The sequence below is a fragment of the Pseudophryne corroboree genome, chromosome 9, assembly GCF_028390025.1.
Source record: "Pseudophryne corroboree isolate aPseCor3 chromosome 9, aPseCor3.hap2, whole genome shotgun sequence".
Lineage (NCBI taxonomy): Eukaryota > Metazoa > Chordata > Amphibia > Anura > Myobatrachidae > Pseudophryne > Pseudophryne corroboree.
Window position 1 is genome coordinate 116,158,573 of NC_086452.1, and position 26,894 is coordinate 116,185,466.

The window sequence follows — 26,894 nt, forward strand, 5'->3', positions numbered from 1 at the left end:
GTCCTTGCTCAACTGTTGGTCCTGTAGCTACCAGGTCAGCAACAGACGAACCTCCGAAGTCAAGGAGATCATGCCGATGAGGCAGGCCATCCCACTTGGAAAGGATTAACCTCTGTAGAGGGCGGGAATGAAATTGAGCATACTCTAGCATGTCAAAAGCCGACACCATGAGGCCTAGTACTTGCATTGCCCAGTGTATCGACACTCTTGGGCGAAAGAGGAAGTATCTGATCATGTCCTGAAGCTTCAGGACCTTCTCTGGAGACAGAAACAGCCGTTGACTGTGTGTGTCTAGCAGTGCCCACAGGTGCACCATGCTCCGAGCAGGGACCAGTGAGGACTTCTTCCAGATGATGAGCCACCCGTGGGCTTATAGGAAGTTTACCGTCAGTTGTAGATGACTGAGGAGGACATCATGGGAGTTTGCCAGAATCAGTAAGTCATCCAGATACGGCAGGATATTGACTCCCTGGCGACGGAGATGAGACGTCATCACAGCCATAACCTTGGTGAAGATCCAAGGGGGCGTGGCCAGTCCAAACGGCAGAGCCTGGAATTGATAGTGAAGGTTGCCAATAGCAAGCAGTAGATATTGCTGATGCGATATGACAATAGGTATGTGCAGTTAAGCATCTTGTATATCCAGGAATACCATACAGTCTCCGGGTTTCCCGGCCAGTACAATTGAGCGCAGTGTTTCCATACGGAACTTGGACACTCTCACAAACTTGTTCAGTGATTTGAGGTTGAGTAGAGGACAGGAAGACTCATTGTTTCGGAACTAGAAACAGGGTTGAGTAGTATCCTCTGCCTCTCTGGGATAGAGGTACCGGCACTACCACTCCTATATCCAGGAGAGAACACACAATCAGTTGTAGAGCTTGCGCCTTCAATGGATCCCAAGGAATAGCCATTGTGCAGAACTGGTGAGGGGAACATCTCTTGAAAGGGACTGCGTACCCATGAGAAATAACTTCTTACACCCATGCATCTGAAGCAGTATTTAATCAGACCTGGGTGAATCGCAGAAGTCGGCCTCCCACCCTGGGATCCCCTAATGGGAGGCCTGTCCTGTCATGCAGCAGGCTTGTCATGTTTAGAAGCAGGCTGATGGGCTGCCCAGAATTGCTTAGCCTTGGGCTTTCTGGTTTTGGAAGCACGAGATTGTCTCAGGTATGCCTGACCTTTCGTTTTCCCTTCAGACTGAAAGGAGCGAAAAGTGGTACCTTTTGCCTTCTGTGCAGAAGGAGTAGTGTTAGGAAGAAAGGTAGTCCTAGTAGCCGCCAATCACAATTTTATTGAAATCTTCCTCAAACAGGGTATCTCCCTTAAAAGAGAGTACCTCGAAGGTCTTTTTGAAGTCCAGGGCCCCTTTCCATGACCTCAATCACAGAATGCAGCGAGCCAGGATGGACGTAGTCGATGCCATGGCTGCCAACACACCTGCGTCAGAAGACGCCTCTTGAATGCAATAGGAGGCGGTGGTAATGTGAGAAAGGTACTGTCTGATAATGTCAGATATATCCTGAGGCAGCTCTTCCTCTAATGCCTGAACCCATGCTTTAATTCCTTTTGCAGCCCAAGAGGGTCTATGTACAGCACCTATAAGTGGGTAAATAGACTTCAGGTATCTCTCCACATGCTTATCTGTCGGTTCCTTCAGTGAGGTGACAGTGGTGACAGGCAGAGTAGATGACACCACTAGACGGGTGACTTGGGAATCCACCTGTGGTGAACCTTCCCGCTTGTTACACAACTCTGTAGGGAGAGGACAGCGAGCTACCATCCAATTAGACAGGGAGAATTTCTATCATGGAGAAGTCCAGATTATTGTAGATAGTCAGAATACGGTAATAGTTCAGTTACTTTCTGACATTTAAACTTATTAGGTTTCTCAGACACTGTAGTGGAATCCTCATCATCAACAGTGATTTGTATGATCTGCTCAATAGCAACTACTAAGTCAGGGACATCAACCTACTGTAAGTAGTAAATTCCTTGCCAGAAGCAGCTGTGTCAGTGTCTGATGGGACAGTATACTCAGAATCTTCTGAGAGATTAGCGGATTGTGAGGTGGAAGTAACCCGCTTAGATGACCCCGTGACACGAGAGTGACTTGGGGCAGTTTTATGTCTAACCAAGGATTGACGTAACCACTGCAACTGGGTAGACAAATTATTATTCTATAGGGACAATATGTGGCTGTAATTGCACAGGAGGTCCCATAGGGGGTGTAAGGCGTATCACAAGCGTATGTAGCATAGCTGAGAACGCCATCCCAGGTGGCACCTGATTGGTTACAGGAGCCGCGGACAGACCGGGAGATATATGGCACATAGGGGGTCATTCCGAGTTGTTCGCTCGTTATTTTTTTCTCGCAACAGAGCGATTAGTCGCTAATGCGCATGCGCAATGTCCGCTGTGCGACTGCGCCAAGTAAATTTGCTATGCAGTTAGGTATTTTACTCACGGCATTACGAGGTTTTTTCTTCGTTCTGGTGATCGTAATGTGATTGACAGGAAGTGGGTGTTTCTGGGCGGAAACTGGCCGTTTTATGGGTGTGTGCGAAAAAACGCTACCGTTTCTGGGAAAAACGCGGGAGTGGCTGGAGAAACGGAGGAGTGTCTGGGCGAACGCTCGGTGTGTTTGTGACGTCAAACCAGGAACGAAACTGACTGAACTGATCGCAGATGCCGAGTAAGTGTGGAGCTACTCAGAAACTGCTAAGAAGTGTCTATTCGCAATTCTGCTAATCTTTCGTTAGCAATTTTGATAAGCTAAGATTCACTCCCAGTAGGCGGCGGCTTAGCGTGTGCAAAGCTGCTAAAAGCAGCTTGCGAGCGAACAACTCGGAATGACCCCCCTAGTACACAGACCGTCATATAAAACTTCCCCCTCAGACAAATCCTTGGCGCATGCGTTGCAGGCTGCAGGAGCGTCCTCGGATTTCCCGCCCTTTGTGTTAGACAGTATTAGTGAATGCAACTGCAGAGCGTATTAGTATGATACAGCCAGACAGAGTACAATACCTACGAATAAATTCCCTAGTATGCGACTATGCACACAGTACACAAACACCAGCGAATAAGTTCGGTATTATGCGATTGAGTGCCCAGTACACAACGCCAGTAAATCTGGCATTAGGTGACTGAGTACACAGTAGAGTACACTTTCATCGGTAAATACTGTGAAGCACTATATATGGACCCTGACCCACCGTGGGTGTCATTCCGAGTTGATCGCTCGTTGCCTGTTTTCGCTGTGCTGCGATTTGTTGCTATGCTGCTTTTGTTGCGATTTCAGTCGCACTGCTGATCGGTGAATGATTGACAGGAAAGGGGCGTTTCTGGGTGGTAACTGAGCGTTTTCCGGGAGTGTGCTAAAAATAAGAATTTACTCACCGGTAATTCTATTTCTCGTAGTCCGTAGTGGATGCTGGGAACTCCGTAAGGACCATGGGGAATAGCGGGCTCCGAAGGAGGCTGGGCACTCTAGAAAGATCTTAGACTACCTGGTGTGCACTGGCTCCTCCCACTATGACCCTCCTCCAAGCCTCAGTTAGGATACTGTGCCCGGACGAGCGTACACAATAAGGAAGGATTTTGAATCCCGGGTAAGACTCATACCAGCCACACCAATCACACCGTACAACTCGTGATATGAAACCCAGTTAACAGTATGAAACAACAGAGCCTCTCAACAGATGGCTCAACAATAACCCGATTTAGTTAACAGTAACTATGTACAAGTATTGCAGATAAACCGCACTTGGGATGGGCGCCCAGCATCCACTACGAGAAATAGAATTACCGGTGAGTAAATTCTTATTTTCTCTGACGTCCAAGTGGATGCTGGGAACTCCGTAAGGACCATGGGGATTATACCAAAGCTCCCAAACGGGCGGGAGAGTGCGGATGACTCTGCAACACCGAATGAGAGAACTCCAGGTCCTCCTCAGCCAGGGTATCAAATTTATAGAATTTTGCAAATGTGTTTGCCCCTGACCAAGTAGCAGCTCGGCAAAGTTGTAAAGCCGAGACCCCTCGGGCAGCCGCCCAAGATGAGCCCACCTTCCTTGTGGAATGGGCATTGACAGATTTTGGCTGTGGCAGGCTTGCCACAGAATGTGCAAGCTGAATTGTACTACAAATCCAACGAGCAATAGTCTGCTTAGAAGCAGGAGCACACAGCTTGTTGGGTGCATATAGGATAAACAGCGAGTCAGATTTTCTGACTCTAGTCGTTCTGGAAACATATATTTTCAGTGCCCTGACAACGTCTAGCAACTTGGAGTCCTCCAAGTCCCTAGTAGCCGCAGGCACCACAATAGGCTGGTTCAGGTGAAACGCTGACACCACCTTTGGGAGAAACTGGGGACGAGTCCTCAATTCTGCCCTATCCATATGGAAAATCAGATAAGGGCTTTTACAGGACAAAGCCGCCAATTCTGATACTCGCCTGGCCGAAGCCAAGGCCAATAACATAACCACCTTCCACGTGAGATATTTCAGATCCACGGTTTTTAGTGGTTCAAACCAATGTGATTTTAAGAAACTCAACACCACGTTGAGATCCCAAGGTGCCACAAGGGGCACAAACGGGGGCTGAATATGCAGCACTCCTTTAACAAATGTCTGAACTTCAGGTACTGAAGCTAGTTCTTTTTGAAAGAAAATCGACAGAGCCGAGATCTGTACCTTAATGGAGCCCAGTTTTAGGCCCATATTTACTCCTGCTTGCAGGAAATGCAGAAATCGACCTAGTTGAAATTCCTCCGTTGGGGCCTTTTCGGCCTCACACCATGCAACATACTTCCGCCATATGCGGTGATAATGAGTTGCTGTGACCTCTTTCCTGGCTTTAATAAGCGTAGGAATGACTTCCTCCGGAATGCCCTTTTCCTTCAGGATCCGGCGTTCAACCGCCATGCCGTCAAACGCAGCCGCGGTAAGTCTTGGAACAGACAGGGCCCCTGCTGTAGCAGGTCTTGTCTGAGCGGCAGAGACCACGGGTCCTCTGAGATCATCTCTTGAAGTTCCGGGTACCACGCTCTTCTTGGCCAATCCGGAACCACGAGAATTGTGTTTACTCCTCGCTTTCTTATTATTCTCAATACCTTTGGTATGAGAGGTAGAGGAGGGAACACATAAACTGACCGGTACACCCACGGTGTCACTAGAGCGTCCACAGCTATCGCCTGAGGGTCTCTTGACCTGGCGCAATACCTCTCTAGTTTTTTGTTTAGGCGGGACGCCGTCATGTCCACCTGTGGACGACCCCATTGATATACAATCATTTGGAAGACTTCTGGATGAAGTCCCCACTCTCCCGGGTGGAGGTCGTGCCTGCTGAGAAAGTCTGCTTCCCAGTTGTCCACTCCCGGGATGAACACTGCTGACAGTGCTAGTACATGATTCTCCGCCCATCGGAGAATTCTTGTGGCTTCTGCCATTGCCATCCTGCTTCTTGTGCCGCCCTGTCGATTCACATGGGCGACTGCCGTGATGTTGTCTGACTGGATCAGCACCGGCTGGTGTAGGAGCAGAGATTTTGCTTGACTTAGGGCATTGTAAATGGCCCTTAGTTCCAGAATATTTATGTGAAGGGCAGTCTCCTGACTTGACCATAGTCCTTGGAAGTTTCTTCCCTTTGTGACTGCCCCCCAGCCTCGTAGGCTGGCATTCTGGCATGGAACCTGCCGAATGGAATTGCTTCGTAAGAAGCTACAATCTTTCCCAGGACCCGCGTGCAGTGATGCACCGATACCTGTTTTGGTTTTAGGAGGTCTCTGACTAGAGAAGACAACTCCCTGGCTTTCTCCTCCGGGAGAAACACTTTTTTCTGGACTGTGTCCAGAATCATTCCCAGGAACATTAGACGTGTCAAGGGGACCAGCTGTGACTTTGGGATATTCAGAATCCAGCCGTGCTGGCGCAGCACTTCCTGAGATAGTGCTACTCCCACTAACAACTGTTCCTTGGATCGTGCCTTTATTAGGAGATCGTCCAAGTATGGGATAATTAAAACTCCCTTTTTTCGAAGGAGTATCATCATTTCCGCCATAACCTTGGTAAATACCCTCGGTGCCGTGGAGAGTCCAAACGGCAGCGTCTGGAATTGGTAATGGCAATCCTGTACCACAAATCTGAGGTACTCCTGGTGAGGATGGTAAATGGGGACATGCAGGTAAGCATCCTTGATGTCCAGGGATACCATGTAATCGCCCTCGTCCAGGCTTGCAATAACCGCCCTGAGCGATTCCATCTTGAACTTGAATTTTTTTTTTTTTTATGTATGTGTTCAAGGATTTCAAATTTAAAATGGGTCTCACCGAACCGTCCGGTTTCGGCACCACAAATAGTGTGGAATAGTAACCCCGGCCTTGTTGAAGTAGGGGTACCCTGATTATCACCTGCTGGGAATACAGCTTGTGAATCGCTGCTAGCACCGCCTCCCTGTCTGAGGGAGCAATCGGCAAGGCAGATTTTAGGAACCGGTGGGGTGGAGCCGCCTCGAATTCCAGCTTGTATCCCTGAGATACTATTTGAAGGATCCAGGGATCCACCTGTGAGCGAGCCCACTGATCGCTGAAATTCATGAGGCGGGCCCCCACCGTACCTGGCTCCGCCTGTGGAGCCCCACCGTCATGCGGCGGACTTGGAAGAGGAAGCGGGGGAGGACTTTTGTTCCTGGGAACCTGCCGTTTGCTGCAGCCTTTTTCCCCTACCTCTGCCTCTAGACAGAAAAGACCCTCCTTTTCCCCGCTTGTTTTTCTAGGTCCGAAAGGACTGAACCTGATAAAATGGCGCCTTCTTAGGCTGTGAGGGGACATGGGGTAAAAATGCTGACTTCCCAGACGTTGCTGTGGAAACTAGGTCGGAGAGACCATCCCCAAATAATTCCTCCCCTTTATAAGGCAAAACTTCCATGTGCCTTTTGGAATCTGCATCTCCAGTCCACTGGTGAGTCCATAAGCATCTCCTAGTAGAGATGGATAATGCACTTACTTTAGATGCCAGCCGGCAGATTTCCCTCTGTGCATCTCTCATGTTTAAGACTGAGTCTTTGATATGGTCAATTGTTAGCAGAATCGTGTCTCTGTCTAATGTGTCAATATTTTCTGACAGTTTATCTGACCACGCAGCGGCAGCACTGCACATCCATGCTGACGCAATAGCTGGTCTAAGTATAATGCCTGAGTGTGTATATACAGACTTCAGGATCGCCTCCTGCTTTCTATCAGCAGGTTCCTTAAGGGCGGCCGTATCCTGGGACGGTAGTGCCACCTTTTTAGACAAACGTGTGAGCGCTTTATCCACCCTAGGGGGTGTTTCCCAACGTAACCTATCCTCTGGCGGGAAAGGGAACGCCATTAGTATCTTCTTAGGAATTACCAATTTCTTATCAGGGGAAGCCCACGCTTCTTCACACACTTCATTTAATTCATCTGACGGGGGAAAAACTACAGGTAGTTTTTTCTCCCCAAACATAATACCCTTTTTTGTGGTACCTGGATGTAAATCAGAAATATTTAACACCTCTTTCATTGCCTCAATCATGCAGTGAATGGCCTTAACGGGCATTAAATTTGACTCATCGTCGTCGACACTGGTGTCAGTATCCGTGTCGACATCTACTTGTGCCATCTGAGATAGCGGGCGTTTCAGAGCCCCTGATGACTTTTGAGACACCTGGACAGGCACGAGCTGAAGACTCGGCTGTCCCACAGTCGGCATTTCGTCAAATTTTTTATGTAAGGAGTCTATACGTGCACTCATTTCCTGCCATAAACTCATCCACTCAGGTGTCTGCCCCCCAGGGGGTGACATCCCTGCTAAAGGCATCTGCTCCCCCTCCACATCATTATCCTCCTCAAACATGTCGACACAGCCGTACCGACACACTCCACACACACAGGGAATGCTCAAACAGAGGACAGGACCCACAAAAAGCCCTTTGGGGGGACAGAGTAAGAGTATGCCAGCACACACCAGAGCGCTATATATATACAGGGACTAACTGAGTTATGTCCCTAATAGCTGCTTTTCAATAAAATATATATACTGCCAAATTTAATGCCCCCCCTCTCTTTTCCCTCTTACTGGTACTGTAGATTGCAGGGAAGAGCCAGGGAGCTTCCTTCCAGCAGGAGCTGTGAGGGAAAAATGGCGCCAGTGTGCTGAGGAGATAGGCTCCGCCCCTTTTTCGCGGCCTATTCTTCCGCTTTTTATGGAATTCTGGCAAGGGTATTTACCTCATATATAGCCCCTGGGGCTATATATTGAGGTATTTTAGCCAGCCAAGGTGTTTTTATTGCTGCCTCAGGGCGCCCCCCCCCCCCCCCCAGCGCCCTGCACCCTCAGTGACCGGAGTGTGAAGTGTGTGAGAGGAGCAATGGCGCACAGCTGCAGTGCTGTGCGCTACCTTGGTGAAGACAGAGTCTTCATGCCGCCGATTTTCCGGACCATCTTCTTGCTTCTGGCTCTGTAAGGGGGACGGCGGCGCGGCTCCGGGACCGAACATCAAGGCTGGGCCTGCGGTCGATCCCTCTGGAGCTAATGGTGTCCAGTAGCCTAAGAAGCCCAATCCGGCTGCAAGCAGGCGAGTTCGCTTCTTCTCCCCTTAGTCCCTCGCTGCAGTGAGCCTGTTGCCAGCAGGTCTCACTGAAAATAAAAAAATCTAAGACTATTACTTTCTAAGAGCTCAGGAGAGCCCCTAGTGTGCATCCAACCTCGGCCGGGCACGAAATCTAACTGAGGCTTGGAGGAGGGTCATAGTGGGAGGAGCCAGTGCACACCAGGTAGTCTAAGATCTTTTTAGAGTGCCCAGCCTCCTTCGGAGCCCGCTATTCCCCATGGTCCTTACGGAGTTCCCAGCATCCACTAGGACGTCAGAGAAAAACGCAGGCGTGTCAGGGAAAAACGCTGGAGTGTCTGGTCGAACGCAGGGCGTGTTTGTGACGTCAAACGAGGAACTAAACCGACTGAGCTGATCGCAATCTGTGAGTAAGTCTGGAGCTACTCAGAAACTGCAAGGAATTATTTAGTAGCAATTCTGCTAATCTTTCGTTCGCTATTCTGCTAAGCTAAGATACACTCCCAGATGGCGGCGGCCTAGCGTGTGCAATGCTGCTAAAAGCAGCTAGCGAGCGAACAACTCGGAATAAGGGCCCTAGTCCGTTAGGGTACAGAATACAGTGATAGATATAGCTGAGGTACACTGAAAGTGAAATCCACACAGCAGATACAGGCACACACAGTCACAGTGACAATGCAGGTAATTATTTTAGCAACACAATAAAACTACATTATTAATTATTACATTTTATTTATAAGGCGCCACAAGTGTTTCGCAGCGCCGTACAAAGGATAGTACAGGGAGACAAAACTTAGCATTACAGTAAATAAATAATAGAAATAGAGTACAGGTAACAAAGAGCACCACAATTCTCAAGACATAGGGGGTCATTCCGAGTTGATCGCTAGCTGCCGTTGTTCGCAGCGCAGCAATCAGGCTAAAAAACGGCATTTCTGCGCATGTGTATGGCCCGCAATGCGTACGCGCGTCGTACGGGTACAAAGCCCGTTGTGGATGTGCACAGGTTGTAGCGAAGTTTTCAGTCGCACTGACGGCCACAAGAAGATTGACAGGAAGGGGGCGTTTTTGGGTGTCAACTGACCGTTTTCAGGGAGTGTTTGCAAAAACGCAGGCGTGTCTGAAAAAACGCAGGCGTGGCTGGGCGGGTGTATGACGTAATCTCTGGACACGAATAGGCTGAAGTGATCGCAAGCGCTGAGTAGGTTCAGAGCTACTCTGAAACTGCACAAACTTTTTTTGTAGAGCTCGGCTGTACATGCGTTCGCACTTCTGCTAAGCTAAAATACACTCCCCAGTGGGCGGCGCCATAGCGTTTGCACGGCTGCTAAAACCAGCTAGTGAATGGTCAACTCGGAATGACCCCCATAATACAGCTAAGATGTAAGTAGTGAGGGAGTGATCATCGTACTACAAGGGGCTGGTGGCCATAGATGGAGATGAGCCTTTACCAGCAAGAGAAAAAGCGGGTAAAGATTGAACTAGCATATGTATATTATATATATAACAATGGGGGTCATTCCGAGTTGATTGCTCGCTAGCTACTTTTAGCAGCCGTGCAAACGCATAGTCGCTGCCCACGGGGCTTTGCAAGTGTGCGAACGCCTTTGCAGCCGAGCGCAGCAAAAACATTTTGTGCAGTTTCAGAGTAACTCTGGACTTACTCAGCCCTTGTGATCACTTGAGTCTTTTTGGTGCAGGAATTGACGTCAGACACCCGCCCAGCAAACGCCTGGACAAACCTGCGTATTCCCAAACACTCCCAGAAATCGGTCAGTTGACACCCATAAACGCCCTTTTTCTGTCAATCACCTTGTGTTCGGCTGTGCGAATGGAATCTTCGCTAAATCCATCGCCCAACACCGATCCTCTTTGTACCCATACAACGCGCCTGTGCATTGTGGTGCATACGCATGCGCAGTTTTGCAGTTTTTTAATCTGATCGCCGCACTGCGAAAATCGGCTGCGAGCAATCAACTCGGAATGACCCCCAATGCATAGTCTGAGACCGGATGTATAATGTATATCAGAATACTCGTACAATATATTCTGGCACAGGTACACTTGTTCTTAACTAACGCTATCTTAATACTGACATGTAGAATACTCAAGTGTTTGTAAAACCACGGCGCTGATGTACAGGCGGGTTTACAAGGGAGACCTTGCCCTGCAGTCCCGGAGACCAGTCGCATCTATTTTAGAAAATGGCGCCCAGCGTCTCAGTCAGGGAGTAAGGGAGAGTGTGAGGCAGCTCCAGGGCGGGAACACCAGCAGTAGATGGCGCCCTGGGCCGGGGAATGGGCTACAGGTCAAGTGCTGGCTCCCCTATGCTTGTCCTCACCACCTGGTACTGTGGAGTCTTATTAAAAGTGGACATTAGTAATAGTATATCTGACCAGTAATCCTATGCCCTGGTGAATATAGTGGAGTCCCTGCTCGGTCACAGTGTCCATACCAGCGTCGCAGTCCGTCTCCCTAGACTGCGATCGGAACACGATTTAATGCTGGGTCCCGCCAGGGGGGCCCTCTCACCTCCTCACCCTAGGCAGCCACGCGAACCAGGAGAGCGTCTGCGACTGTGTGCCTAAGCCGGAGCGTCTCCACCGCAAGTACCCAGAAACTGAGCCAGCGGGAGTATGCAACGCCGCTTGGAAGGTGATGAAGCTGCAGTGCTGAAGTATCAACCTGACATACAGTGCTGACAGCCCAGTTTTGAAGAAATTTTCTGTCAGAAAAAGCTTTTTCAAGGCTGTCCAGTGCAGCCCACCTGTTAAGTGACCTGCTTCTGCAGACACCAACTGAAAACTGAGCTCACAGTGCCCGTAGTCGGGGTTATAGAGTAGGCCCCAGTGCATCCTGGGACAGGTAAAGCTTTAACCTGTTGATGCCTGGATCAAGATCCATCTCTACACCCCGATGTATTCCCTGTGGAACACAGTGTACCCCGCTGCAGAATAGTTAGTATCCCAAGTGTGGGTGCGATGCATCCACACATCCTGCCCTACAATATTACCATCTCACATATATAGTTTCCCTGATTACCAGGGAAAGTACTGTATATATTATTCTGCTGTCTAGACTGTTCTTCTAGTGCTTCCCTGTAAATGCAGTGAGTGCTAATCACTGAGTTAGAGGATTCCACAACCCTCAGTAAAACGTAAAATTATTTTTTCATCTGCTATAAAACACCATATTGTCGGGAAATGATCAGATTGTATGTATCATGATTTTGTGAAGAGGGGCATTGGGGTAGCTGTGTCATGCAGGCAAAATCTGACATTGAAATTCAGACAATTTGAAAAAAATGTGATCTACACATTTTTTTTTTTAAAGATTAGTTCCTAGATTGTTTATCCCTATAATAATGAATTTGTTATTATAGCATTTTTCCACTAAAAACCCATATCTGACCCGGGTAACTATACATGGGTTTCAAGCCATGTTACAGCTGCTTGAAACCCCCTTCACACCACAGGCTGGACTCGGGTTAGTGTTGGGTCTTCCCTCTGCTTACACTGCACCCTTACCAGTGTCCTTTCACGGATCCAACCCTTATAGCTACCCGATTCGGATTCATGGGCCACTGGACCCGGGTTATTTTTCAGGGACCCTTTTCGACTGATCTGCGGCCCGGGTTGATTCGGCAATAACCCAAATTATTGCGGTATCGGAAAAGGGGTGTTACAATCTACCATAATCATGTTCCAATGTTTATTGCAATTTGTGAAAAGTATAAGAACAACATCCTCACAGCTGAAGTGTGTAGACATAAAATTGGTAACACCTAAAGCAGCGTTTTCTAAATCATACCCAACATTATGGAACACAAGTAAACAGTAATTATCAGGGGTGTGTTGTATTTAGTGTTACAAAATAAATAAGTAACAGTATCATATTATTATTACCTTCATCATCAATACCACCGTGTTTAGTGCAATCATAGCCATGATGGTATATTCAAAAGACGGTGAGACCACGAAGTGCCACACACGGTATTGGAAGGTATGGCGATTCTGTGGCATGTACCGTGTGAGTGGCTTGGCACTTATAGCAAAGTCTATGCAGGCTCTCTGTGAAACACAGTGACACATTTCTCAGCATAAGTAATCTGCTTTACGTTATTTCAGTGCTTCATGCATTGCCAGGTCTATTCAGTAACATGAACATGGTACAAGTAGCACACACCTGTTATAATTTACCTTAGACAATGGATTCTGATTGTTGGCTATCATGCTTCTTAATGTATCTACTTGTACCATCCATAACATTATTACCAGCACTATACAGAAATATGCTTGGAAAATATGTGATTGATTCTGAAAGGGATCGGTATGAAATACCTCCAATCAAAATCCCGACGTTCAAAATCCCGACACCAATTGACCGATGGTCAAAATCCCGACAAGGTCAAAATACCGACATGGACAAAATACCGACATTTAAAATACTGACAAGGTCAAAATACCGACATGTAAAATGCCGACAGGTCAAAATACCGACACGTTTTATTGTTGTTTTTTTGTGTGTATGTCGACATAAGTCAACATGGACACCATATAAAGTGTACCGCGTCCCCTCGCATGGCTCGCCATGCTTCGGGCACGGTGCCTCGCTACGCTCGGCACACTATTATATTCCCCCTCCAGGTCCACTGGGATGGTAAAGTATGAACAAGTCGGTTTCAATGAAAAAAATCATGAAAAACTCATGTCGGTATTTTGACCTGTCGACATTTTACATGTCGGTATTTTAAATGTCGGTATTTTGTCCATGTCGGGATTTTGACCTTGTCGGGATTTTGACCATCGGTCAATTGGTGTCGGGATTTTGAACGTCAAGATTTTGATTGGAGGTAAACTGACTGCATCCCATTCTGAAAGGATTTATTTCAGACACATCAATCATTTCAGGTTAGTAGACATAAAATATTACACTAATTAGTCTAAAAAGACCAAACTGATGAACAAAATCTCCACAATATAAGAACATACACATGTATAGATGTTTCCTCTGACATCTTTGCTCCGTGCGTCGCGTTACACATAACGCATGAGTGCCGTGTGACTTGTAGCGACGCACAAGCAGCTTCTGTTGATTAAAATTATATGCAGCATGCCTATATTCTGTGTGTGACTGCGACCAGGGCCGGTTGTAGACCTTCTGGCGTCCAGGGCGAAAGTTTCCTTTGGCGCCCGCCTCTGCCCCCCACCCCCGACAGGCAAAACAGGTTTAGTGCGCGCTGTAGACGCGTGGCAAAAAATAGCAGCATGGCTTCATGGGGGAGGGGCGTAGTCAGTTAGGCCCCCTGTAGCTGTGCCCTCAGTAGTTGTGCCCCCAGTACTGTGCCCCCTGTGGCTGTGCCCTCAGTAGTTGTGCCCCCAGTACTGTGGCCTCAGTAGTTGTGCCCCCAGAACTATGCCCCCTGTGTAGAAGCCCTCAGTAGTTGTGCCCCCAGTACTGTGCCCCCTGTAGCTGTGCCGCTTACAAAAATAAATAAATACTCACCATCCCCGCTCCTGCTTCCCAAACGCTGCTGCCCTCCATCTCCGGCCGCCGGCGCCGCTCCTCGGATCTATGGGAGAGACGTCATAATGTCTCTCCCATAGCACCTCATAGACACTAGAGGTCAATTATGACCTCTAGCGTCTATGGCCGCTCCCACAATGCCATGCGATGCGCGATGACGTCATCGCGCATGGCATTGGCACCAGTAGCGGATCTTGCCATGGCGGCGGCGCCCTTGGGACGGCAGCGGCGCCCTGGGCAAAAGTCCTGCTTGCCCGTGGCAAGATCCGCTACTGACTGAGACTGCATACAAAATGCTATGCAACAGTGTTTTCATGGAATACACTGTGACGTGGCATTTCCGATACAGATACAGCTGCAATTACACACAGACTATAGGCATGCTAGGAAGAAAAGGCAAAAATAGACGATCGTCGCTACCGAGTCCCGTCACGGCATGGCGCGACTTCAAGACCTGTTTAGCTTGACTGCAGGAAGGATGTAAGAGGACACATCTGTAGGACATTCTTATTTAACCTATGGCATCTCCTGATCTGCAATGTACTGTAAGTATCAGAGTGACGTACTGACCCCAGCCGCGCTCTGGTTACACTACAGAGTTGCCGCGCGGTCAGAGAGGAACACTCAAATGATATTGTAATGGGGTACATGCTAATCACCTAATACAAACGAGCTCCATCTGCATGTCTATGGTAAGACTAAACCAATATTAAGCTAAATAAGCAGCTTTGATGGACCGACTGAACTTTATCTGTAATTACCAATCCGCTAAAGTAAAGAAGAGCACTCTGAGTGATGTGCTAATATGTTAGTAAATCTACCAACGCATTTTATAGCTAAGAAAGCAATATTAATTTGTTATATCACCCTACAGTAATATGTGCAGCTTCTCATTGGCAGGTTGCAACACAAATGTGAGCTGCAATATTGGTATGTGCAGTAAATAAATAAGTTTAATATGATGAATACAGTATGAGTGAATAGGGCAGCAGCCAATAAGATTGGTACCCAAGCTGGGAGATGGAATAGGAGCTTGTTCGCATAGTGTGGGGTCTGTTGTGCTTTGGTGCATTCTGTATGATTAGCATGCAGCATGAATGGCTCAAAATTGTAGAAGTCTTGGCATTACTTATGTATAAGTCAATTATGTCCACGTGTAGATCGCAGATCAACATAGAACATAAGCTGCTGGTAGTAATGCAATAATGCAGTAAGCATGTACCAACAGCCTGTGCCAATATTAGAGATTAATAATCATTGTGCTTACTACTTTTTTGGAGTCATAACTCAGGGCAGTCGAGAGCCAGGCTGGGCCCAGGTACTTTTCAAGGGGCGTGTCCTAATCACAGGAGGTGTGGTCATGCACCCTTAGAAAAAAATACTGAAAAAAAGTAGTATTTTAAGCACCTCCATGGCCGCACTGCTGCCCAGTACACAGCAGAGTGTGCTGGGCTGAGGAAAAGAAGTGCCGCACCTGCTGCCAGGTAAGGGGGAGGGGGCCTGGGCCCCTACTAGATCCTCACTGGGCCCCTCAATCAGACCTGGGCCCATGTAATTTGTACCCTCCCCCCCCCCTCTCTTGGCACCACTGGTCATACTATGCATAGGGGTCCCAGGACAGCCCCGTTTTTCTCTACCTAAATTTTCTTACTGATATTCTGTAATGTGAACTCCTAATTAATTAGGATTAAACAGGAACAGGTTCCTAAGCATTAAGAATCACGTGGGTCCCAGTTTTTTATTTAAAAATGATGTTGCCCTGCAGTATATGCATTTCTGTTGTCAGGAAGAGATGACAACAAACATCCAAAGGGGCAGGTATACCCACGTGAACAGATTTGTCCTTTTATGTCATTGCCGCAATGGGTACGTATGGGCGCACTCATCGTGCCAACGCTATGCTGTGGATGCATGCACTTGCATCCATGTTTATTCAATGCAATGCTAATGTATCGTGGGTGCGAGCGTATACACGTCCCCGGGATCCTTGCGAGTCACATGTACAGTACGCAATGGGACAACAATGTACATGTACATATCTGTGTAAGCCTTAAAAATACAGCAAGAACATGGAATGTACATGTAATATTAGAAAAAGTGTACCCTTATTATATTAATTAAAGGTATCTGATCATTCAACTCCAAATTACAAAATGTAAGCAAGGTATGTTAATTATGTCCTTCGAAAAGCAAATAACATGTAATTTTTTTTAAAAAAAGAGTGTAAAACTAAATAGAATAGTATTGAATAGGAATTTTTAGCACCAGATAATAACACTCTTCACAGTTTTCTAAATCAATTCATGAACAAAAACGACTGACATGAAAGCAGGAGTTTAGTCTTATATAAATTATGTGATTACAGTAATTGGAAAGTAGGATTAGCAGGTTTTTGCCATCCCTGAATGCTACTGTGTTGTGGAGATAAAACAATGTACGAGGGTGGTACAATAAGTAAGTAACAAGAACTCTCATGTGTGTAATGTTCTCTATTTCATTCTAACTTCCTGCCAGACCAGAGCAGGTAGGCAACTGCTTCCCGTCACGGCCAAATTAATTACCCCGTGCCCTATCGGCATTCTAAAAATCGGAATGACATGGTCGGTCATGTGACCGCCAGCATCCCGACCTCCGGGATTTGCTATCACACTCCATAGAACAGTATGATTGATATGACTGCAAGGGGAAGCAGTGGTCTATGTCCCTGCTCTGACCTGGCGGGAAATTCCAATGAAATAAAGAACATTCCACATGTGAGAGTTCTAGTTACCTTACTTATTGAACCACGCTTGTAGAACATAAAAGGTAAAACCTTATTTCAGACGTGTATAAAACACCACAGACCAATAAAAGTCCGGCAACGCATATTATAAAAGTGACCGTGTTTGAGCATTCACCTCATTCTTCTCAAGTCGACATTCTTCCATCATCTTGTCCCCTTGCTCTTGGAAGGTGATGATGATGAGAGCCACAAAGATGTTTACGAAAAAGAAGGGGAAGACTACAAAATAGACAACGTAGAAGATTGACATCTCCATGCGGTTGCTGCGACTTGGCCCGCGATCTTCTTCAGTCACATCTACGGAGTGTTGCAGAACCCTAGTTACAAGAAAGACGGAAGACATCCCATTGGGAATACTGTTCCTCACTGGCATACAGTGTATGCAATACTGCTTTCAGATTAGTAAGACAATACTCACTGAGGCCAGCCCTCTCCTGTAGACACAGTGAAAAGTGTAAGGAGAGCCCATATGATGTTGTCATAGTGGAATTCGTGCCTTTTCCATTCTCTCCGTTTTACCTCCATCTTGTTTTTCTCATGATCTATGTAACTTCCTCTAAATAGATGAAGCACATGTAATCAGTTATAATACATACAGTACAACTGTCAGCATATATTGTATACAGCAGTCTGGCCACGCTGCAGAAATGCAGCAAGATCCAGGTCAGACCCCATGGCTAAGCTGAGACCAAGATTAAGATTGTGCTCTCAGTGATGGCATATTGCTCCTTACTAAGAGTCTCATCTACATAAAATGTTCACTATAACTTTTACATCAGTATTGTATTCCTAGATGTATACCCACTGCCACCTAGTTCCCAAGGCTTTAAAATTCATTTGTGAATGAATACAAGAGATTGGGAGTGACACAATCCTGGGCGCTGCTGAATAAAAAAATGTGTATACAATACATTCCATTCGGAGTAGTTCGTGAAAGACTGTGTGATAAAGATGTCCAGAAACAGATACATTTTTTTCTGGACATCTTTATCACAAAGTCTTTTCTAAATTTGTAAATTTGAAAAATAAGAATTTACTTACCGATAATTCTATTTCTCGTAGTCCGTAGTGGATGCTGGGAACTCCGTAAGGACCATGGGGAATAGCGGCTCCGCAGGAGACAGGGCACATCTAAAGAAAGCTTTAGGATCACCTGGTGTGCACTGGCTCCTCCCCCTATGACCCTCCTCCAAGCCTCAGTTAGGATACTGTGCCCGGACGAGCGTACACAATAAGGAAGGATTTTGAATCCCGGGTAAGACTCATACCAGCCACACCAATCACACTGTATAACTTGTGATCTGAACCCAGTTAACAGCATGATAATAGAGAAGCCTCTATAAAAGATGGCTCCCTACAACAATAACCCGAATTTTTTTTTTTTTTGGTAACAATAATTATGTACCAGTATTGCAGACAATCCGCACTTGGGATGGGCGCCCAGCATCCACTACGGACTACGAGAAATAGAATTATCGGTAAGTAAATTCTTATTTTCTCTGACGTCCTAGTGGATGCTGGGAACTCCGTAAGGACCATGGGGATTATACCAAAGCTCCCAAACGGGCGGGAGAGTGCGGATGACTCTGCAGCACCGAATGAGAGAACTCCAGGTCCTCCTCAGCCAGGGTATCAAATTTGTAGAATTTTACAAACGTATTTGCTCCTGACCAAGTAACTGCTCGGCAAAGTTGTAAAGCCGAGACCCCTCGGGCAGCTGCCCAAGATGAGCCCACCTTCCTTGTGGAGTGGGCATTTTAAGATTTTTGGCTGTGGCAGGCCTGCCACAGAATGTGCAAGCTGAATTGTACTACAAAACCAACGAGCAATCGTCTGCTTAGAAGCAGGAGCACCCAGTTTGTTGGGTGCATACAGGATAAACAGCGAGTCAGATTTTCTGACTCCAGCCGTCCTGGAAAACATATATTTACAGGGCCCTGACCACGTCAAGCAACTTGGAATCCTCCAAGTCCTTAGTAGCCGCAGGTACCACAATAGGTTGCTTCATGTGAAATGCAGAAACCACCTTAGGTAGAAATTGAGGACAAGTCCTCAATTCTGCCCTGTCAGAATGAAATATTAAATAAGGGCTTTTATATGATAAAGCCGCCAATTCTGACACACGCCTGGCTGAAGCCAGGGCTAACAGCATCGTCACCATCCATGTGAGATATTTTAAGTCCACAGTGGTGAGTGGTTCAAACCAATGTGACTTTAGGAAACTCAACACAACATTGAGATCCCAAGGTGCCACTGGAGGCACAAAAGGAGGCTGTATATGCAGTACCCCTTTTACAAATGTCTGAACTTCAGGCACTGAAGCCAGTTCCTTTTGGAAGAAAATCGACAGGGCCGAAAATTGAACCTTAATGGACCCTAATTTTAGGCCCATAGACAGTCCTGTTTGCAGGAAATGGAGGAAACGACCCAGTTGAAATTCCTCTGTAGGGGCCTTCTTGGCCTCCCACCACGCAACATATTTTCGCCAAATGCGGTGATAATGTTTTGCGGTTACGTCCTTCCTGGCCTTGACCAGGGTAGGGATGACTTCATCTGGAATGCCTTTTTCCTTCAGGATCCGGCGTTCAACCACCAAGCCGTCAAACGCAGCCGCGGTAAGTCTTGGAACAAACAAGGCCCCTGCTGGAGCAGGTCCTTTCTTAGAGGTAGAGGCCACGGTTCGTCCGTGAGCATCTCTTGAAGTTCCGGATACCAAGTTCTTCTTGGCCAATCCGGAGCCACGAGTATCGTTCTTACTCCCCTTTGCCATATAATTCTCAGTACTTTTGGTATGAGAGGCAGAGGAGGGAACACATACACTGACTGGAACACCCACGGTGTTACCAGAGCGTCCACAGCTATTGCCTGAGGGTCTCTTGACCTGGCGCAATACCTGTCCAGTTTTTTGTTGAGGCGGGACGCCATCATATCCACCTTTGGTTTTTCCCAACGGTTCACAATCATGTGGAAGACTTCTGGATGAAGTCCCCACTCTCCCGGGTGTAGATCGTGTCTGCTGAGGAAGTCTGCTTCCCAGTTGTCCACTCCCGGAATGAACACTGCTGACAGTGCTATCACATGATCTTCCGCCCAGCGAAGAATCCTTGCAGCTTCTGCCATTGCCCCCCTGCTTCCCGTGCCGCCCTGTCTGTTTACGTGGGCGACTGACGTGATGTTGTCCGATTGGATCAATACCGCCTGACCCTGAAGCAGGGGTTTCGCTTGACTTAGGGCATTGTAAATGGCCCTTAGTTCCAGAATGTTTATATGAAGAGATGTCTCCAGGCTTGACCATAAGCCCTGGAAATTCCTTCCCTGTGTGACTGCTCCCCAGCCTCGCAGGCTGGCATCCGTGGCCACCAGGACCCAGTCCCGAATGCCGAATCTGCGGCCCTCTAGAAGATGAGCACTCTGCAACCACCACAGGAGGGATACCCTTGTCCCCGGTGACAGGGTTATCCGCTGAAGCATCTGAAGATGCGACCCGGACCATTTGTCCAGTAGGTTCCACAGGAAAGTCTTGCGTGGAATCTGCCGAATGGGATTGCTTCGTAGGAAGCCACCATTTTTACCCAGAACCCTTGTGCATTGATGCACTGAGACTTGGTTCGGTTTTAGGAGGTTCCTGACTAGCTCGGATAACTCCCTGGCTTTCTCCTCCGGGAGAAACACCTTCTTTCTGGACTGTGTCCAGGATCATCCCTAGGAACAGAAGACAAGTCGTCGGAACCAGCTGCGATTTTGGAATATTGAGAATCCAATCGTGCTGCCGCAACACTACCTGAGATAGTGCTACACCGACTTCCAAGTGTTCCCTGGATCTTACCCTTATCAGGGAATCGTCCAAGTAAGGGATAACTAAAATTTCCTTCCTTCGAAGGGATATCATTTCGGCCATTACCTTGGTAAAGACCCGGGGTGCCGTGGACCATCCCTACGGCAGCGTCCGAACTGATAGTGACAGTTCTGTACCATAACCTGAAATACCCTTGGTGAGAAGGGTAAATTTTGACATGAAGGTAAGCATCCTTGATGTCCCGAGACATCATGTAGTCCCCTTCTTCCAGGTTTGCAATCACTGCTCTGAGTGACTCAATTTTGAATTTGAACCTCTGTATGCAAGTGTTCAAAGATTTTAGATTTTAGATTTTAAAATCGGTCTCACCGAGCCGTCTGGCTTCGGTACCACAATAGTGTGGAATAATACCCCGTTCCCTGTTGCAGGAGGGGTATCTTGATTATCACCTGCTGGGAATACAGCTTGTGAATGGTTTCCAAAACTGCCTCCCTGTCAGCGGGAGACGTCGGTAAAACAGACCTTTGGAAACGGCGAGGGGGATACGTCTCGAATTCCAATTTGTACCCCTGAAATATTACCTGAAGGATCCAGGGGTCTACTTGCGAGTGAGCCCACTGCGCACTGAAATTCATTGAGAACGGGACCCCACCGTGCCTGAACTTGTAAAGCCCTAGCGTCATACTGAGGGCTTGGCAGAGGCGGAAAAGAGTTTCTGTTCCTTGGAACTGGCTGATCTCTGCAGCCATTTTCCTCTCCCTCTGTCACGAGCAGAAAAGAGGAACCCTTTTGTCCGCTTGCCAACCAGGACTGCGCCTGATAATACGGCGCCTTATTTTGAGAGGCGACCTGGGGTACATCCCCTTTTTTGTTAAGGCAATACTTCCAAATGCCGTTTGGAATCCGCATCACCTGACCACTTTACTGGTATAATTGGACAACGCACTTATACTTGATGCCAGTCGGCAAATATTCCGCTGTGCATCATGCATATATAGAAATGCATCTTTTAATTGCTCTATAGGCAATAATATACTGTCCTTATCTAGGATATCAAATTTCCAGTCAGGGAATCCGACCACGCCAACCCAGCACTGCACATCCAGGCTGAGGCGATTGCTGGTCGCAGTATAACACCAGTATGTGTGTAAATACATTTTAGGATACCCTCCTGCTTTCTATCAGCAGGATCCCTAAGGGCGGCCATCTCCAGAGAGGGTAGAGCCCTTGTTCTTACAAGCGTGTGAGCGCCTTATCCCCCCTAGGGGGTGTTTCCCAACGCACCCTAACCTCTGGCGGGAAAAGGTATACTGCCAATAACTTTTTAGAAATTATCAATTGTTATCGGGGGGAAACCCACGCATCATCACACACCTCATTTTATTTCTCAGATTCAGGAAAACTACAGGAAGTTTTTCCTCACCAAACATAATACCCCTTTTTTTGGTGGTATTTATATTATCAGAAGAGTGTAAACTTTTTCCATTGCCTCAATCATGCAATGTGTGGCCCTATTGGAAATCACGGTTGTCTCTTCACCGTCGACACAGGAGTCAGTATCCGTGTCGGCGTCTGTATCTGAGGTAACGGGCGCTTTAGAGCCCCTGTATGAGACGTCTGGACATGCACAAGCTGAGTAGCCGGCTGTCTCATGTCAACCACTGTCTTTTATACAAAGCTGACACTGTCACGCAATTTCAACAGTACATCCACTCAGGTGTCGACCCCCCAGGGGGTGACAACACTATTACAGACACTCTACTCCGTCTCCTCATCATTTTTCTCCTCATACATGTCGACACAAACGTACCGACACACAGCACACACACAGGGAATGCTCTGATAGAGGACAGGACCCCACTAGCCCTTTGGGGAGACAGAGGGAGAGTTTGCCAGCACACACCAGAGCGCTATATATATACAGGAATAACCTTATATAAGTGTTTTTCCCTTTATAGCTGCTGTATTGTTTATACTGCGCCTAATTTGTGCCCCCCTCTCTTTTTTAACCCCTTTCTGTAGTGTAGTGACTGCAGGGGAGAGCCAGGGAGCTTCCCTCCAACTGAGCTGTGAGGGAAAATGGCGCCAGTGTGCTGAGGAGATAGGCTCCGCCCCTTTCTCTGCGTCCTTATCATCCGTTTTCTTGTATGTTTTGGCAGGGGTTAAATGCATCCATATAGCCCAGGAGTTATATGTGATGCATTTATTTTAGCCATAAAAGGTTTTCTATCGATTTATTGCGTCTCAGGGCGCTGCCCCCCCCAGCGCCCTGCACCCTCAGTGACCGGAGTGTGAAATGTGCTGAGAGCAATGGCGCACAGCTGCGGTGCTGTGCGCCTACCTTTATCTGAAGACAGGAAAGTCTTCTGCCGCCGATTTTTCCGGACCTCTTCGCTCTTCTGGCTCTGTAAGGGGGCCGGCGGCGTGGCTCCGGTGACCCATCCAGGCTGAACCTGTGATCGTCCCTCTGGAGCTAATGTCCAGTAGCCTAAGAAGCCCAATCCACTCTGCACGCAGGTGAGTTCGCTTCTTCTCCCCTTAGTCCCTCGATGCAGTGAGCCTGTTGCCAGCAGGTCTCACTGAAAATAATAAACCTAAACTAAAACTTTCACAAAGAGCTCAGGAGAGCCCCTAGTGTGCACCCTTCTCGTCGGGCACAGAAAATCTAACTGAGGCTTGGAGGAGGGTCATAGGGGGAGGAGCCAGTGCACACCAGGTGATCCTAAAGCTTTCTTTAGATGTGCCCTGTCTCCTGCGGAGCCGCTATTCCCCATGGTCCTTACGGAGTTCCCAGCATCCACTAGGACGTCAGAGAAAACTGTACTACACATTTTTGTATGTCTTTTTATTTGTACATTCACCACCTTACTGACTTCAAACCAAACATCCGGTGATGTCTGGAGGAGTAAAGCAAACAGGGAAAGGACCCATCACGAACCACTCTGAAAGGAACGTATTGTATACACATTTTTTTATTCAGCAGCGTCCAGGATTGTGTCCTTCCCAATCTCTTGTATTCACAACTTTTGATGAAATGTGGTGATATTTCAGGGAGTAGCATAATCTAGGGCAGCTTTACTTGTGCCAGTGTATCAGGGACTCTATACTCTTTTGTATTTAAAATTAATTTGACCCATACGTCACACAGTAAAAAACTAGAATGATTAGAAATAAAATAAGTGTAACTGTTATCAAAGTGACACAACTGCTTTATTTTTACACTTCACTTTGTGGATTATTTGGTATAAAATAAAAGGTATTTTATTATATTATATATAGACAGTCTCCCGACCTCATTTCTGATAACTCCACAGCCATTTTTTCAAATTTTAATTTTTACTTTTCTATATACACATTTATATTTACATATCCTATTCTATAGCGCGATGTTTTTTAGATTTTCTTCATTTTGTTTATGCTAGAGACCTAACCAAGTCTCAAAACATACGCTGCTATTTACTTACATTTATAGTTTTATCTATATAATTTTTTATATATATATAATTTTAACAATAGCGCCAGGAGAGTGGGATTGGCATACCACTGGGGATTTTATCTCCTTTTTATACCCCGTTAGCAAATAAATGGCATTAGTTATGAATTGCTGGTGTTACTGGTAAGATGATTATGACCAGGATACTCTACTCATAGAGGCACCTATAGTCACGGTGCGGCGTGTGCCTAATATTAAAACTGGAACTAACTAGACCAGGCCTGGCCAACCTGCGGCTCTCCAGCTGTTGTAAAACTACAAGTCCCATCATGTTTTGCCACAGTGTTGCTATTAGGGAATGCTAAAATTGTGGCAGGGCATGCTGGGATGTGTAGTTTCACAACATCTAGAGAGCCACAGGTTGGCCAGGCCTGAACTAGACCATAGCATAGTATAGATTTACTAAAGCACAACTGGCCAAATAATAGTTTTACATAACCAGGCCCATTATAAATAACTGAATAACTTTAACTGACTTAATAGGCATATGCAAAGGTTGTCAGGTTTGTCCTTGTTTTATCATATTAACATATTTTTGTTATATATCAATGAAAGAAAACATCTTCTTCCTTCATAAAGATAAGAATAGGATTGAGCATCAATGTGGTATTAAAAAGGCAAAGTGGGGGCCACAAAAATGGCCTTGGAGGTACAGGCTCTTTTGGAAAAAAAATTATGGAAGCTGATTGGTTGATACTTTTTCACTCTCCATTATATCGCTCTTTAAGGTTTGATGCATCTCTCCCTTTAGATCAGGGATGGGAACCTTTGGCCCTCCAGCTGTTGTTGAACTACATATCCCATCGGGATCCGGTCTCTAGGTCAACAGTAACTAGGTCATTACTATCTAGGTCGACCACTATTGGTCGACAGTAATTAGATCGACAGGGTTTCTAGGTCGACAGGTCAAAAGGTCGACATGAGTTTTTCACAATTTTTTTTCTTTTTTTGAACCTTTCCATACTTAACGATCCACATGGACTACAATTGGGAACGGTAACCTGTGCCGTGCGTGCGAGGGAACGCGGTGCACTAATTGGGGTTCCCGGTCACTCTACAAAGAAGACAACACAAACCCCCCATAAAAAAACTCATGTCGACCTTTTGACCTGTCGACCTAGACCATGTCAACCTAAAGACCCTGTCGACCTAGTTACTGTCGACCAATAGTGGTCGACCTAGACACTGTCGACCTAGTTCACTATTTACCTTCCATACCACACCCATCCCAGCATGCCCTGCAACAGTTTTAGCATGGCCAAATAGCAAAACTGTTGCTGGGCGTGCTGGTATGTGTAGTTCAACAACAGCTGGAGGGCCAAAGGTTCTCCACCCCTGCTTTAGATGATAAATGACGACTGAATCTTTTCAGCCAGTATGTATAGTATCATATTACATATAACAAACATGCGAGAGCTAAAAGCCAACTTTGATATAGGGTTAAGTAGGAATTTGTTATGACGTAATACTTGGCTCTATTCCTATGATTAAATTTGCCACCTGAATGTCATCTGCGCTCTTCCCTATATCACGTTGGGATCCATGCAGTAGACAGTCAGTAACAGAATGACCCTTTGATGAAAGAATTATGTATATGATTTTCCCTTGTATAATTCTGGTTGCGTGGCAGAGGAGGAAAGTATCCCCGGAGACACATTAATTCTCAGGACGTACATGCATTCTTTCTCTGTATCCTTTGAGCTGTCTGTGCAGTAGAAGAACTTGCCCTTGAAGAGTTGGACAGCGATGACGGCGAATATAAACATGAAGAGTTTGTACACGATGAGGATATTAAACACATTCTTCAAAGAGTTAACCACACAATCAAACACTGCCTGAGGAGAAGATCACAAATTCAGTTTTCACAAGCAATACGGAAAATGAAGTTCTAATTAAGCACTACAAAAATGTACACTAGAGATTGATAGATGCAGGGAATGTGCAATCACACTGTAAATGCTAATCGTGCTTAACTGGATTGGTAACCATAGGATCTAGGCTTGCAAAGATACCATTAAATATGATTTCACTGTAAACTGTCTAATAAACCATGATAGTCCTTTTTAAACCCACAGTGTTAGAAGGGCAACATAATGCTTCATTTCTACAAAGGGGATAAATGGAACTCTCAAATTGATCACTAATTAGATAAACAGAGAGGGCAGATGCTGGTTTGAACATTTTGGCATATACAGTATTTTGCGCGTTCACTCAGCGCATGATTTGGAATAAAGTGCCTGATTCTGAGTCATGCGTTATGCCGATATTCAGGCAGTTGGCCGATGTTTTAATGCGTTTAAGTCACACTGTGCATGCTGATTGTCGCCGCACCGAGACGCAGAAAAAAATGTCAACGTAAGCAGTGTGGTTTTTAGTGGGCGTGCCTGGGAGGTAACAGGGGGGGTGACTAGGCAGAGTGGCCATGTTGCTGACAGCTGCTACATATAAAGACGTGCTATACGCAGACCACTGGCATATTTATAATGGTGTAGTATATGCGTGCACATGGGCCCCTGAGTCCAGGGGGGCCCACAATGCACACACCGCACCCATTTCTTGAAAACTTACCATGCGTGGTGTTTTCCAGCATTTTGCGCATGCACAGTAGAGAAAATCGCTGGGAAAATGTCCACAGTGCCATTTTCCTGGAGATGTGCGCATGCGCATTAGAGTCTAAGCTCTCTAGTGCTCAGACTCTACA

General features: G+C 46.6%; 1 protein-coding gene across 9 annotated transcripts in view; it reads right to left on the bottom strand.

Annotated features, from left to right (window-relative positions):
- The window catches only part of CACNA1E (calcium voltage-gated channel subunit alpha1 E), a 1,569,892-nt gene that overhangs the window by 84,744 nt on the left and 1,458,254 nt on the right, over nt 1-26,894 (bottom strand). For all 9 annotated transcript variants that reach the window (XM_063939782.1, XM_063939783.1, XM_063939786.1 and 6 more), the window contains 4 exons: nt 25,868-26,028; nt 17,323-17,460; nt 17,020-17,221; nt 12,502-12,666 (listed from right to left, as the gene is read on the bottom strand). In XM_063939782.1, the coding sequence (XP_063795852.1) occupies nt 12,502-12,666; nt 17,020-17,221; nt 17,323-17,460; nt 25,868-26,028 (666 nt within the window). The remainder of the gene's footprint in view (nt 1-12,501; nt 12,667-17,019; nt 17,222-17,322; nt 17,461-25,867; nt 26,029-26,894) is intronic.